At 43.8% G+C, this 16,234-nt stretch overlaps 1 protein-coding gene across 3 annotated transcripts in view; it reads right to left on the reverse strand.

Annotated features, from left to right (window-relative positions):
• MYO1D (myosin ID) overlaps positions 1-16,234 on the reverse strand; it is a 110,714-nt gene that overhangs the window by 17,839 nt on the left and 76,641 nt on the right. For all 3 annotated transcript variants that reach the window (XM_075845390.1, XM_075845391.1, XM_075845389.1), the window contains 10 exons: positions 10,080-10,288; positions 9,226-9,319; positions 8,376-8,541; positions 7,732-7,785; positions 7,011-7,106; positions 6,787-6,903; positions 4,402-4,605; positions 4,164-4,309; positions 3,193-3,307; positions 2,866-3,036 (listed from right to left, as the gene is read on the reverse strand). In XM_075845390.1, the coding sequence (XP_075701505.1) occupies positions 2,866-3,036; positions 3,193-3,307; positions 4,164-4,309; positions 4,402-4,605; positions 6,787-6,903; positions 7,011-7,106; positions 7,732-7,785; positions 8,376-8,541; positions 9,226-9,319; positions 10,080-10,288 (1,372 nt within the window). The remainder of the gene's footprint in view (positions 1-2,865; positions 3,037-3,192; positions 3,308-4,163; positions 4,310-4,401; positions 4,606-6,786; positions 6,904-7,010; positions 7,107-7,731; positions 7,786-8,375; positions 8,542-9,225; positions 9,320-10,079; positions 10,289-16,234) is intronic.

Here is a 16,234-nt window from a genome sequence, read left to right on the forward strand (position 1 = left end):
CATAACATGTACAATATGTAAACATAGAAAAAATATATATCCTGTTGCGAAGAAACCACCATCAAGATGCTGTTGACTGATCTGTAATTAATATTTTGGAATATTTAGTATTTTTAATGCAAATTGGTATCCCACAAATAACTAATGCACATTGACAATGAAAAAAAATAATATTTTGTAGCACCCATTGGGTGCTACACAGCAGTCTCAAGTCTCATGGGTGAATTAAACAGATGATTTTTCTTTATGGATTGTTTCCTTTTTACTCCACTTTGTCTATTGCATGAAATTGCGGATCTTGTGCATGTGCCTTCCATGTATTATTTACCATTATGCTGCTGCTATATTTGGATTTCATCACACATACTACATATCATATTGACTATTTGGTTGTTTATGTTTTTGAGCAGAAAGAGAAGAAACACAAGCCAAAATGTATGCAAAATAAAATACATAGGCTCTGTTCACATCTGAATTGGAGTCCCGTTCTGACGTTCCAGTCGACTACGCTATTGCTTCCGGCAAAACGACGGGTCCGGTGCACAAAATAGACAAACGGAAACCACGGGCACCGGCTCCGTCACCATTGAAATTAATGGTGATGGAAATGGAAACCTCTGGTTTCTATCAGTGTCAGTTTGTCTGCTCAGGGTCCCGTTCTGACGGAAACCTCAGACAGAACGTCAGAACGGGACCCCAACGCAGATGTGAACAGAGCCATAATAAAGTCTGCTGCAACAGCTCACCTGCTTGTTGATGGTTGCCATATTACAGATGTTTTTTTAAATAAAAACAAACAAGTAATAAAGATTTATTAAAATGACACTGGATTTTACATTTGAAAACAATACAGCCAACATGGGGGAGCAATTATTAATTTGCAGTGGCATAACTATATGGGGTGCAGAGGTTGCAGTCACACCTGGCCTTTGTTGCCTGCTCTCTGCCACATAAGAGGACACCAGTACCATAAGTGGCATGTTAACTAGCAAGGGGGACAATGGCACAAATTGGGAGCGTCATGTCACGCCAATTGTCAGACCAAGATCGCCAAGAGTCAGTTGACTATACTACACTTTTCCACACGGCATAAGACGTTTGCTGCACAGAAGCCACTCAGTGACTATGCTATCACACCATTAAAAAACTCTCAATCCCAGATTACATACATACAAAACTGCAATTCCCAGCATGCCCTGACAGCCTTTGTCTGGAATAATAAAGCCTTAGTGCATGCTGGGAGTTGTAGTTTCACAACAGCTGGAGTGCTGAATGTTGGTGACCCCTTCTCTAGTAGATAGCAAATAGCAGGAGCTGAACAGCAACACTAATAATCTACCTCCACGTGAGTGATATATTTCTCAAATGGCTCAGATTCTGGTGATATTCTGCACGATGATGGTCTCTTTAGAGAAGGTACGAAGAGCCGTTCTTTTTGTTATTGACATTTAAAGAAAAAAAAGTCTCAAACATTCCACAGCAAAGTGTTAGAGTTGCTGCTTCAAAGTCTGGAATACCAATAGGCCTGCGGACTGTGTAAATCAGGCGACAGCAGCGTACAATGTCCATTGGCTAGACATGACATCATTTTTCAAGGATTGATCCATGCACAACGCTGGCAATGCAGTCAGCAGGGATTCGGGCTCCCTCTGCTGGACTACTTAAGAACAACTATAATGGACGATCGATTTTCACAACTTCATGTTTATGAGATTATTATGTGCTAGGATAACATTCATATCATGAAGCTATTACTCGCTTGCATTAAACACGGTCTGCCTCATTGCATACATATCAGTTTATTCCTTAGTGCTACCATATTGCTGCGCAATTTAAGGGGATCGTAATGACTCACACATGTCCGTCACCAGTAAGGCTCGCAATCTAATCTACACACAACTAGAAAGCTGGGGCTATGTTATAGGAGGCCAGTAAAGGCTCTGTTCACACTTGCATCGCTAATAACAGAAGCGCCGTATCAGTCATATGATGGACAACAACGGAACCCATGGATTTTAATGGATTCTGTTGGGTTTCAGTCATACAAATGCAATATATACGAGCACAATGTTCCAGGAGTTTTAAGTGCAGTCCATGATAAGATATCTATATACACAGAAGCTGTCACAATGGAAGTGTTTGCCTTGATTTGAATAATAAAAAGAGTAATGTGAACGAAGACCTGGCATTTCTTCCTTTGCTTATTATGGCACTGAATCCACTTCTTACCAGAATTATTTATTTCACCCTTTTGCCTCCAGTAAGTATCAGCTGCGGAACTAAAATTAAAGTGATCAGAGTGTTTCATATGGTTACCGTGTGTGACTAGCTGAGGGATTCTCCGCTTTGGACAATCTCTACTTGTTAGAAGGGTCCCTTGACAATAAGCTGATCACAAAGTGTCCCCCTGCCGGGATCCCCAGCGATGTTTAGGGAAATCTGAAAGTTTTCCCTGCAGCGACTTACGTTGTAGTTCTTGCATTAAAGAAAACATATATACACACCTTGAAATAAAGCCACATCATGAAGTGCTTTATGGATTTATTAGGACATAGGGATATCATAGAGGTAGAGTACAGAGTGGCTCCTGTTTTGGAGTATATGGCACGAACATGTAGTAAAATGGGTGATCTGTAATACTGCATTCCCTGCATCAAGCCGGATGCTACTCCTAGCAATAATGGTGGACTAGAAGTTCCAGCAGCCAGACCCCCTAGAGGGAACCCTCCCCTATAATTCCCATATGCCCTAATATGGACAGAGGTTGTCTTAATGATGCAGCCCCTTTCAGATATTACTTGCCTCTTATTAGCTCCACATACATATACAGCAGCCCGCTTTACCCTTCTTTTATTTGACTATTACCTTCCTGCTGGAGTAGTGGGCATGTTTTCCCAGCTGCTTGTTTAGTGCATCCAGAAACATGGGGTCCGTCACTTTCCCAACATTCATACAGGCGTCGTCCAGAAGAGATATGATTCCACGATGCTGCTGCTCAACCAAATCCACGATGATCTGGTTGTTAAAATAATCTATCTGTAACAAGTATGAAAGTGAAGATGAATGAGGATCCATTGAGAAGCCACTGGATCATCACTGCTACTGAACATGGAGTTGTAAATGGAAATGGGGCACAGAAACTGCGCAGGTTTAGACGTTTTTCTCTCATCAGCGAATGATGTAGTTACTTACATGCTTCCAGGGGATCCCTTCTCTCTTATATTCCTCTTGCTCTTGGGTCAGGACGAGCTGAATAAACAGCTGCTGTAGTTTCTCATTACAATAATTAATGCAGAACTGCTCAAAGCTGAAAGACATGGACAAGTCACAAGGTCTGCCATCAGCATGTAATATAGCACAGATCACCAAATCAAACCTAAGGTCTGCTGCACACGACCGTTGTGCCACTCGGGTCGTTTGTGACGGCATCCGAGTGGCACCCGATAGTCTTCACGGACCCATTCCCTTTAGCGGGTGAATCGGGTCCGTGAAAAATGGTCCGAGTCTCCGATGATATCACAAAGGGCTCATTCACAGGAGTGCGAATCTCATCCGTGTGCTGTGCGTTGAAACAAGGCACAGCATACGGCCCTATTGATTTCAATGGGGCCATTCACAGATGCGTGAGTTTTCACAGCGAGTGTCCGTTGAGTGAAACTCACTAGATGTTCTATATTGGTGCGTTTTCATCATTTCAGTATTAATAAAATCTCCCCCATTGATCCCTGGCTCCTGGGACTCGTCCAGTTGTAAGATAAAGCCTCCACAAAGAATATTTTGCATGTTATGGAAATTAACATTAGAAACTACCGATACCTCACGGACTAAATCATTATGACGAGAGTGGCCAATGGCGAGAGAAGAATGGAGATTTTACTATTAAGGGCAAAAGTTCTCTTGATGGTGCACGGTCATTACGTTCTGTCAATAACAAAGTGACTGTTTTGCCATCAGTCTCTTAAGTTAAACCAATATGGCTGAACTTCCTGTTAATGTCACATTTGCAAAAATGGCTGCCGCAACAAATCACAAAAGATGCTAAAATCTCTGTAAATAATTAAAACATAATTACCAAATATTGGCAACTGCTCTTATTTCTGATTTACTAATCTATAAGCAATTTTACACTGTGGGCGGAAATCCTCTTTAGGGATCAATCATACCTGTTATTGTCGAAGATCTCAAATCCGTAGATATCCAGCACACCGATGACTGTGTTTTTTCCATGGAGAGCTGCATCTTGTTGTTTTACATCGATGACATCATTAATACGATTCACAATCCAGCAGAATAGGCGTTCGTAGATGGCCTGTACATGTATATAGCGATCAACCATCCCCGCATCATAAGTGACATATTAAATAAAGCATTGCATCACCCCATCAGTCAGTCTGTTTGTACCTTGGCGAAGGCATCCCTGCCATAGCTGGCTTCTTTCTCAGTGTGCTGCTTATCGATAATATCTCTGCCAGTGGCCACAGTCCTGTACAGAAGAGCCTTCTCCAGAAATTCAAACTTGGAGCCAAGCAAGTCTGCCACGACGGACACAACCTTGCTATTCTCAATCATGGGGGTATCTCCATCCAAAATAAACTTGAGGTTCCCCTAATAAAGAAATAAAAAACAAATATTAACCATTGGGTTTTACCATCACTGGGTAGGTAATGGTTTTAGTAGTTTAAAGGCAATTATTATTATTTTTTTATTAAAATAAAAATGTCAGCCAGTGTGATTGGTACGACTTTTCTAAATAAGTTTTTATAAAAAATTAGTTTTACTTTTTGAGATACAGCTGCTCTGTATTCTCTATACAGAGCAGCTGTATCTTTCGCTAAATCCTGCTCTAGTCAGGTCCGCGTGACTGACGGGTTCAATGACAGCGGGTCCTTAGTGTCTCAGATTACAGGTAGATCCTGCGTGTCAATCACATCTAAATTCATAACTTGCAGGACCTGCTGTCACTGAACCCATCAGGTCCGCGGGACTTACGGATTCAGGTCATAGCAAACTATACAGAGCAGCTGTATCTCAAAAAGTAAAAAATTTTTTCGTTAAAAAAAAAAGTATTTATAAAGTTGTGCTAATCACACTGACTGACCTGTTTATTATAAAAAATAATAATTGCCTTTCAAAAGGTTTACATAGCCTTTAAAACTGCTGATGACAGATACAGAGTGCTTTTAAAATCATTGGTGGGGTTTTTGCACTTCTATAGGAGTTCAAAAACCCCTTTGGCACTGCTCAGAGATTTCGGACACATGATTTATGGGGTCATATTTTCAGCAACAAAAATCTCCAAGCAACGCAAAGGGAGGGGCTCTTTAAATACTTTGCATTCAGGAAAACAGGGGTGGTCCAACGTCACAGACTTCACCACTCTTCCCATAAATCTATAACATAGCCAGGGCCGGCTCCAGGTTTATGTGAGCCCTTGGGCGACAGAGACTTAGTAGGCCCCTTTCCGGGGGAACTCACGGTGGCAGTAAAATGGCAGAAACGTCACTTTGTGCACCCATATAGACGTTAGGCCTTGTTTAAGCCCCCACATAGAAGTTAGGCCCCCAGTTTGTACCCCCATAAATTTAGTGCCCTTTGTAGATAGTGCCACACAGCCACCCCCAGGTAGTGCCACACAGCCCCCACCTAGCAGGTAGCGCCACACAGCCCCCACCTACCAGGTTGCACCACGCCGCCCCCGCCTCCCAGGTAGCGCCACGCCGCCCCCACCTCCCAGGTAGCGCCACGCCGCCCCCACCTCCCAGGTAGCGCCACGCCGCCCCCACCTCCCAGGTAGCGCCACGCCGCCCCTATCCCTGGTAGTGCCACACAGACCCCTCCCTGGTAGTACCACATAGCCACCCTCCATGTAGGAGTGGAATCCCCAGCCAGAGCTGTGCCAATGCTCTCAGTGGGGATTCCGCTTCAGGGGAAACCCCTGACTTTGAACAGTATTGTCAGGGGCAACCCCAGTGCCATAGTCCCAGGCAGAGCGCTACAAGCACTCTGCCAAGGACACTGCTCTGCTCCTGACAACACTGTCCATATATGGACATTGATGTCAGGAGCTTCCCCAGAGACAGAGTCCCGGAACAGAGGTGCTAGCAGTCTGCCTGGGACTCCTTCTATCCTCCTGACATCACTGTCCATAGTGATGTCAGGGGCTTCCCCAGAGACGGAGTCCCGAAGCAGAGCCGCTTGTTGCGCTTTGCCTGGGACTCCTTTTCTCTCTCTCTCTGACATCACTGTCCATATATGGACAGTGATGTCAGGGGCTTCCGGGAGAAGAACCGCTGGCGCTCTGCCTGAGACTCCTCTCCTCCCGAAATCACTGTCCATATATGGAAAGTAATGCCGTGACGACTGCAGCGACAGCACCTGGAAGCCGAGTGGGCCCCCGCCCTGGCACTTGCCCGGGTTTGCCGGGTGCTGACGCCGGCCCTGGACATAGCCAAAAATCATTCCGACTGAATTTCTCCTTTAAGATGCGACTCAGAGACCAATATGATGTTCTGAATTTTTCCTGTGAACAAAGGAATGTAATATAGTACTGTAGAGTACTTGTTGGGTCTTGTAAACAAGTGTGTGTATATGTTTTGGCACTAGTATGGTAGACTCATGTTATTTCTGCACTAGATATGTATATTTACACAGCTGTAGACGAGTTCTGCCAATTCTTATACACTTCTTCTTCTGAAAGGTCATCAGTAGCAAATGGTTCCCCACACCGTAACCGAAGCACTGACACTTCTTTCCCCGTTTCTCCACCACATACTCGCACCTACTCACCAGATGTAGAATAGCAGCCAAGACTTTGTAGACAGTCTGGATTTCCTCTGGTTTAAACCCAATGACTTTCATGGCCTCTGAGACTTCTTTGAATTCTCCAGCGTCATTAACGGAAGACTGGATGGGACGGACGGATAAACATAAAAAGAAGTGTATAACATTAACCATGTATTGTATGTAATCCACAACATGATGTGTTCAGTGTGTACATAACCTGTTCTCACCTTCATCTGCACCATGGATCGAGTGTATGTGTAAGAGGAGATATCCTTCTGGAGGTGAAGGGAACGCAGGATCTGCTCAGGAGCTCCCAAGATCAGCTAGAAAAAAAAATGACAAATCAGATCTTAACATATAGAGTTAAAAATGCAAAAAAGTATTATTTTCAAGGGCCAGTATTAGAGCTGGTTGTGACTCTGCTACTCAATCCTAAATGTGGTAAACTACAGTATGTGCAGTCTATCCCTTGTAAGCGCGGCCATTGGTGCACTTGGTTTCTCCTCCCTGTAGCTTCTTATAAAAAATAGTTGACTGCCAGCTACCATTGTCGGCCATATTATATCTCACAGTATTGCTTTTTCTGTCACCTGGTCACACTAAATATCCTCACCCTCCCTCTCACTACAGCAAGGGATAGCAACCGTCGGCACTCCAGCAGTCGTGAAACTACAAGCCCATCATGGCTTTGGATGGAATAATAAAGCCTTTGACTGTCAGCGCATGCTGGGAGTTGTAGTTTCACAACAGCTGGAATGCCGAAGGTTGCTGACCCCTACAGTACAGAGACGTTGGATTGATTCTAAGTCTGCAGAGTGTAACACATGATGTGGTGTCAGTGAATTTGTGCATCATTTGTCAGGAATTTACTGTGAGGAAGACAAATGTAGAGAGATAATGGAGTTTTTAAGGAATGTTGAGGTTTATTTTCAATAAACAAAAACCAACCTGATAAAAGGAGTGAAAATTCCTCTCTCCCAGCTGCTGGACAATCACCCGAGACTGAAAGAAAACACAAGTGAATATCAATTACAAATAAATTTGTTCTCATTAACAACAGAGTTCTGAGGGGTTCAAATATCCCCTCTGTCACCTACGATGACACCAGTATTATAAATGGCACATGGTTAGTGGGGGTTCGGTTTCAGACTTTACATCAGGACCTACACGTTACGCCGGATTATTTACGACTATTGTTACTTTATGTAAGTTGGGTATGATTTGTTTGAGACATGAACTCTACCCATCAGCTAGGCCAGGGGTCAGCAACCTTCGGCACTCCAGCTGTTGGTGAAACTACAACTCCCTGCATGCCCTGACAGCCAATGGCTTTGTTATTCCAGTCAAAGGCTGTCAGGGCATGCTGGGAATTATAGTTTAACAACAGTTGCAGTACCGAAAGTTGCTGACCCCTGAGCTAGACAATACAGCAGACCTGAAGACGGTAGAACTTGTTTACATATACAATACTATAGCTTTCATACAAGCTTGCATTACTAGAAAACTGCATGTAAATGGATAATAGTATTTTGAGTAAAAAAAATAAAAAAAGTCTTCAAAAGAGTTCACAGAATTCGGTAGTTGTTACATACTTTCTCTAATAGGTAGTTACTTATGTGCCCCCCAATAGGATCTCCTTTGAAATCAAAGTTAATGTCCATGTATTTTCCAAATCGGCTGGAGTTGTCGTTGCGGGTAGTTTTAGCATTTCCAAATGCTTCCAGGACACAATTAGACTTAAGCAGCATATTCTTCACCCTGTGGAATTGTATAGGAGACAGTGGATCCATATGGCATCAATAGAACAATAAAACAACAAGAGGAGTTTAAGAAAATTGGGGGGTTAATATTAAAGGGGTTTCCCAGTCCATAAAATTTGATAGCCTATCCTCAGCATAGGACATCAATAGCTGATCGATTGGGGGCCGACCACCGGGACCACCACCGATCAGCTCTTTTGAAGGGGGTGCAGCGCTCGTATGAGAGCTACGTCCTCTTCAATTCTACTTGCTCACCGTGAATCATCGACACAGATGTAGCGATTTAAAGTATTGCAGCCTTCTGCTATTGAAGTGAATGGGAGAAGAAGGCTGTAATATGTCAATCGCTGCTACATCTGTGTCGACGATTTACAGCATGCAATTAGAAATTAAGGGGAAGCAGCGATCGTACGAGCGCTGCACCCCCTACAAAACAGCTGATCGACGGGGGTCCGACCCCGAGCGATCAGCTATTGATGGCCTATCCGGAGTATAGGCCATCAATTTTTATGGAGTGGGAACCCCCTTTAAATTTTCTTTTTGGGAATTTTGTATCTGCACATTAATTTTTGTTGCCAAGACAATAATAGAGTGATACCTGAGGTCTTAGCGCAGACGTGTTTTAGCAGGGCCCTCTAGTGTTGATCGTGTAAAACAAAAAAAAACAAAACATAACATTTACCTCTCCACCTCAGCTCGCTGGCTTGGATTAGTAATGGCGGCTATGTACTGCATTATATATTTACTGGCTTCCGTCTTCCCGGCACCACTTTCTCCTGCAAGACAATGAATAAACCATTATATTGCTCTATAGCATTGAATATATACACACAAGGATAACGACTGCAGGCTAAACCAGGAAAAATAAGTCAAAAGCGCAGGCTTATAGTGTTCCTCTACTGGTCATCTCTCGTCTGACCTTGGGCATGGAGAGACACTCCTGCAAGCAGGGTGGTTCATAGTTAATTAGAATTGGACCCGTGCACAATACGTTCTGTGCGCGGTACGGTTGCCATGGCAATTGTACCCCTCAGAGTGCAGGAGCGTCTCTCTACGTCCAATGTCAGGTCGGGAGATCAGAAGTGGAGGTACACTTTTAAGTCCAATATCCTGTGCGGATTTTATAACATACTTTACGATAAGATGCAGAGTTCTAATTCCTATGTCTCTCAGAGCGAGAGTTAATGATGTGTTCAGGATTGGAAAAAAAGGGTCTACCTTAAGTTCATTAAGAGAATGGGGCTGAGCTGCAATACTGGACACAGCCAAGTGTGGCGCTGTTGTTGTTTTTTTTTTTTTTAAATCCTGGATAATTCCTTTAAATTTTACAATTCTAGCTGCCTGCAGCCACCACTAGGGGCAGTTAAGGAGCTTACCGCATACTGCTGAATTATTCAGTACAATGTATGTATAGCATGCAGTGAGCTCCTAAACTTGCAGGAGATTAATTTCTTACCCCACAATTTACCAAGTCTTGATCGCATTTATTATTCAAGGTTGCAAAACAAAGACGAAGAAAGACTATGGCAATAATACCTGATATTACTATACACGTGTCTTTGCAGCGTCTCTTCATGGCCTTGTAAGCTGCATCTGCGATGGAGAAGAGATGTGGGGGTCTTTCATACAGCTCTCTCCCCTTATACTGCTCGATTGTATCCTTCCCATAGATTGGGAGATTCTTGTAGGGGTTCACGGACACCACCACTTCACCGATAAATGTATAGATGCGTCCCTTATCAAACCTGAATAAAAAGGCAAAATTGAAAGAGAAAATAAGAATTTTTCAAATATTACAATAATATGACAAACGCTGAACGGCATTTAACTAGTCAAAGAGGTTCTCCATTTATAAGACATTTACCTGTCGCACAATACAGTCAGCCGTTGTTCTATACGCAATCATGACACTGCAGCCCGTCCAATTAAAGGGGTTCTCCAGGTCTATTTCAATTCAGTTTGTCTAACTTTACCTGGTATGTATCTGAACTAAAATCTGAGTTTCAACGCTGATAACCGTGGCTTCAGGGGCAGCCGTACTTGCTTCATTGGAGTGTGTAGACATTTTATAAAGCGGAAATGCAAATGCAGAAAAAGAAGTGGCAGTCACAACTGGGGCCCTTCTGCCACATAAGAAGACACCAGTGTTCTACTTGGAACATAATAGTTGGTGGGCCCCATTGCAGATTTTCTATTGGGGCCTCTGGTCACTGCTTTGTTTTTATGCAGCTGCAGTGTCCAGGGCCTAGAAATATATACAGTGAAGGAAATAAGTATTTGATCCCTTGCTGATTTTGTAAGTTTGCCCACTGTCAAAGACATGAACAGTCTAGAATTTTTAGGCTAGGTTAATTTTACCAGTGAGAGATAGATTATATATAAAAAAATATAAGAAAATCACATTGTCAAAATGATATATATTTATTTGCATTTTCCACAGAGAAATAAGTATTTGATCCCCTACCAACCATTAAGAGCTCAGCCTCCTCCAGACCAGTTACACGCTCCAAATCAACTTGGTGCCTGCATTATAGACAGCTGTCTTACATGGTCACCTGTATAAAAGACTCCTGTCCACAGACTCAATGAATCAGTCTGACTCTAACCTCTACAACATGGGCAAGACCAAAGAGCTTTCTAAGGATGTCAGGGACAAGATCATAGACCTGCACAAGGCTGGAATGGGCTACAAAACCATAAGTAAGACGCTGGGTGAGAAGGAGACAACTGTTGGTGCAATAGTAAGAAAATGGAAGACATACAAAATGACTGTCAATCGACATCGATCTGGGGCTCCATGCAAAATCTCACATCGTGGGGTATCCTTGATCCTGAGGAGGGTGAGAGCTCAGCCGAAAACTACACGGGGGGAACTTGTTAATGATCTCAAGGCAGCTGGGACCACAGTCACCAAGAAAACCATTGGTGAGGCCCCATGCACACGACCGTGCCAGCAATCACGGCCCGCGATTGCGGGCACGGCCGGCCGCTGACTGACAGCCGCATTTTCGGGCCGTGCTCCCATACAAAGTATGGGAGCACGGCCCGCAAAATGCGAAAGAACGGACATGTTCCATAATTCCCGGAACATTTCCACGGCACTGACACCCTTCCGTAGTGCTACGGAAAGGTGTCAGTGTTCAATGAAAGTGAATGGCTCAGTTTTTTGCTGTTGTGTGCATGGGGCCTAACACATTACGCCGTAATGGATTAAAATCCTGCAGTGCACGCAAGGTCCCCCTGCTCAAGAAGGCACATGTACAGGCCCGTCTGAAGTTTGCAAATGAACATCTGGATGATTCTGAGAGTGATTGGGAGAAGGTGCTGTGGTCAGATGAGACTAAAATTGAGCTATTTGGCATTAACTCAACTCGCCGTGTTTGGAGGAAGAGAAATGCTGCCTATGACCCAAAGAACACCGTCCCCACTGTCAAGCATGGAGGTAGAAACATTATGTTTTGGGAGTGTTTCTCTGCTAAGGGCACAGGACTACTTCACCGCATCAATGGGAGAATGGATGGAGCCATGTACCGTCAAATCCTGAGTGACAACCTCCTTCCCTCCACCAGGACATTAAAAATGGCTCGTGGCTGGGTCTTCCAGCACGACAATGACCCGAAACATACAGCCAAGGCAACAAAGGAGTGGCTCAAAAAGAAGCACATTAAGGTCATGGAGTGGCCTAGCCAGTCTCCAGACCTTAATCCCATCAAAAACTTATGGAGGGAGCTGAAGATCCGAGTTGCCAAGCGACCTCGAAATCTTAATGATTTACAGATGATCTGCAAAGAGGAGTGGGCCAAAATGCCATCTAACGTGTACAAACCTCATCATCAACTACAAAAAACGTCTGACTGCTGTGCTTGCCAACAAGGGTTTTGCCACCAAGTATTAAGTCTTGTTTGGCAAAGGGATCAAATACTTATTTCTCTGTGCACAATGCAAATAAGTATATATAATTTTGACAATGTGATTGTCTGTTTTTTTTTAAATATAATCTATCTCTCACTGGTAAAATTAACCTAGCCTAAAAATTCTAGACTGTTCATGTCTTTGACAGTGGACAAACTTACAAAATCAGCAAGGGATCAAATACTTATTTCCTTCACTGTATGTAGAGGGACCAAATGTTGATGCATAGCACACAGGTTGAACATTTCCTATGCTCACGTCAATAAACAGACCACCCTCAAAAGGAAAGAGAATCAACGGACAGGCAATAGCACGAAGATTTCAGGAGTAAATAAGTGGTCATGTTTGCTATACCACCACAAGAGGGAGCTCTTCTACTATATAGTATAAAAAAATGCAGGTTAAACATCATAAAATTTGCAAAGCTTCAACATTGTAGTCTATATCTACAAAGGAACAAAGATGAACCGGCACTCCAGGGGAATCCACAAAAAAAATCTATTTTGTACAATTGAATGGGATTGGAGTCAGCTCTTGGATGCAGAGCAGCTGATTTGGCTGTATAACTGTAGTTTTGATCCCGGCGCCGCCTTACGGCTTGCTTGTTTGCTGGTAGTCTGTATGTAGATACTAGTCAATATCCATCGTCTGTATGTATCGCGCTACAGGACACTACAACATCCTGCTTCTTCAGAAAACGCCAACCTTGTTAACCCATATGGAAACCGTAATCGCCGTTTTTACATACTGTTCTCCTGAAGACGTCAGACACAATGTGAGGAAAGGGCAAGAGTGAAAGACTGAGCGTGGAGAAAAAAGAAGAAGAGGTAGAGCTAAAAGGTATATAGTATAATAATACACAAATGATCTCTCCACTATGAAGAACATTTATCTGCCGGCGACAATCGTAAAGGGTCACAGCTGCGTCTACCGGCATCCACAGGGAGTCATCAGGTGGCCCTCGCTCACCATGTACTATGTATAGGTCATTTTCCATAGCACGAATCTTCACAACAAAATAGACAGTGCAATGCTGATGTTATAATATCGACCGCCGAATTGACCCAATAAGACGCAATCCTCCACAAATGACCAGAAAGTATTTCAAGATACAAGGATTAAAGAACAAAAATGAAGAAGATGACAAAACAACAAATCATCGAGAATCCTGGAGACCAAACAGAAGAGCGGACATAAACACTTTACGTATAATCCCCTAAACTGAGAGTCAAACACAACATGATGGCACAAAACAACACCCCCAACGATTGAGTCAATTATATTCTGGCTACTACCCCTTTAACCATAAGAGTATGTTCACACGCAGTGAGCAAAAACGTCTGAAAATACGGAGCGGTTTTCAAGGGAAGACAGCTCCTGATTTTCAGACGTTTTTTAAGCCACTCGGGATTTTCGCTGCGTTTTTTACGGCCGTTTTTGGAGCTGTTTTCCATAGAGCCAATGAAAAACGCCTCCAAAAACGTCCCAAGAAGTGTCCTGCACTTCTTTTGACGAACCGTCTTTTTACGCGCCGTATTTTGACAGCGACGCGTAAAAGAAAGGCTTGTGGGAACAGAACATCGTAATTCCCATTGAAAGCAATGGGCAGATGTTTGTAGGCGTATTAGGGGCAAATTACGTCTGAAAACACTTGGGGTATGTTCACACGGCAGCGTCCGTAATGGCCGAAATTACGTGGCTGTTTCCAGGAAAAAACAGCCCCGTAACGGCATGTGCAGGCGCTTGAACGCCGCGTCCATTACGGACGTAACTGGAGCTGGTTTTCCATGGAGTCAATGAATAACGGCTCCATTTACGTCTGAAGAAGTGACATGACACTTCTTTGGCGCGGGCGTCTATTTACGCGCCATCTTTTGACAGCGACGCATAAATATACACCTCGTGTGAACAGACAAACGTCAGCCCATTGCTTTCAATGGGCAGATGTTTGTCAACGCTTTCAAGCCGTAATTTCGGACGTAATTCCAGGCGTAAAACGCCCGAATTACGTCCGTAAATAAGCCGTGTGAACATACCCTTAGACTTTACCCGGCTTGACTAATAACATCCAGTCACAGACATCATATCTTATGCACCAGTCACAAACCTCAATTTATACAAGCGACCATTGCTATTTCTTGCAGACAGTGAACAATAAGGCGGCTCTGGGGTTAAGCAGGGAAAAGCTGTAAATGGATTCAGAATACAGGCTATAAATAGGTTGAGTTTCCTTTCCCAAATTTTATATAATGCCTCTTTATACCTCAAAGTCAGCAGGAGCACATTGGGAAAGAGGGAGGCCCGGAGTCAGCGGGAAGGGTGGAAGGCGGCAGCGGAGTAAGGACAGTGTTACACCAGAACTGGAACCCACAAAGCTCTGACTAGACACGTGTATATCTAAAAACATGATCTAAAAGTTATATAGACTGAAAAAAAAAAATACAGACTTGACTGCAGTTTATAGTCAGATTCCCAATGTCATAGGATGCGGACAGTGACACAGAGCGGGCAGTCATTTTCCTTCCCCAATCAAAGCTGTGGTACGACCCCTTAACCCAGCTTGGTTGTAACCCTAAAAAACAAACAACAAAACACCCCTTAACTTTGAAGAGCCTTACTGTGAAATCCCTCTATATATCTCAACCTCATGGACCCCTATACAGTGTAAAGTGGGGGTTTTGGGGTTAACTGCAGTCACACCTGCATGTTCAGATTTTCAGGAGTTAAGTTGTAATGTTAGACTAAGTTCACACCACGCTTGGGGAATCCACAAAAACTGTGTCTAACTGTTCCCAGTTGGACACGGCCAAGCGAATGTTTGCCCCAAGCGTATGTAACTGCATGCCCGTACGTTGCATACATCGATATCGACCTATTCTGGCTAGGGATGCACGGTGCATCGAAACTTCGATACTGTTTCGATACTTTGCATCCCTAAACGGTTCGATACCGCTATTTCCTGTATTTCGATACTTCGCTGCGCAGCCGCACAGCTCAGTATAGTAATACATGAATGTATGGGAGCGCGGCTGCGGCTGTGTAATTCAGCCACAGCCCCGCTCCTGAGTCCTGATAACATGTGCGCACGGTCAGGATGATGCGATGCGGCCGGCGCTGTACTTATGAGCGGCGGCACTGGAGACAGAACATGGCGGGCGCTCTGCAAAACACCCCCATGTTCTGTCCTCCGTGCCTGAACCGCCGCTCATTAGTGCAGCGCCGGCCGCTTCTCCTCATGCTGACCGCGCGCGCACTTTCTGTCAGGAGCGGGGCAATGGCTGTATTACACAGCCCCGCTCTATAACGGCGGAGATCAGAGAAACCTCTCATCTCCGCCGTTATTCCCCTGAATGCTGCGATCACAGCTGACTGCAGCATTCAGGAGAAAATGAGAAGGGGGGATGCCCCTGGATCGCGTCACAGGGAATTCCTGTGACGCGATCGAGGGCCATACCATATATGGGCAGACAGCCCAGGGTCTATTGACGGACACCAGGGCTATCTTACCATATTTCTTGTTGTTAGGACATACCCAAGTATGTCCTAACAACTGCCTGTGTGCTATCCGTCCACAGGCTAATGTACTGGGATATATCTGATATATGTCAGTACATTAAAGTTTAAAAATAAAGTAAAAACAAAGTATTGTTAAATGTAAAAAAAAGACACATTCACCTTTTTTACAATAAACATTAAAATAAGTCTCAATACATAAAATATTCACACATTCAGTAATGGCGCGCACAACAATTTTTTTGCATCCTTTATGATGTGTACGC

This window comes from Rhinoderma darwinii, chromosome 13 (assembly GCF_050947455.1).
Source record: "Rhinoderma darwinii isolate aRhiDar2 chromosome 13, aRhiDar2.hap1, whole genome shotgun sequence".
NCBI lineage: Eukaryota > Metazoa > Chordata > Amphibia > Anura > Rhinodermatidae > Rhinoderma > Rhinoderma darwinii.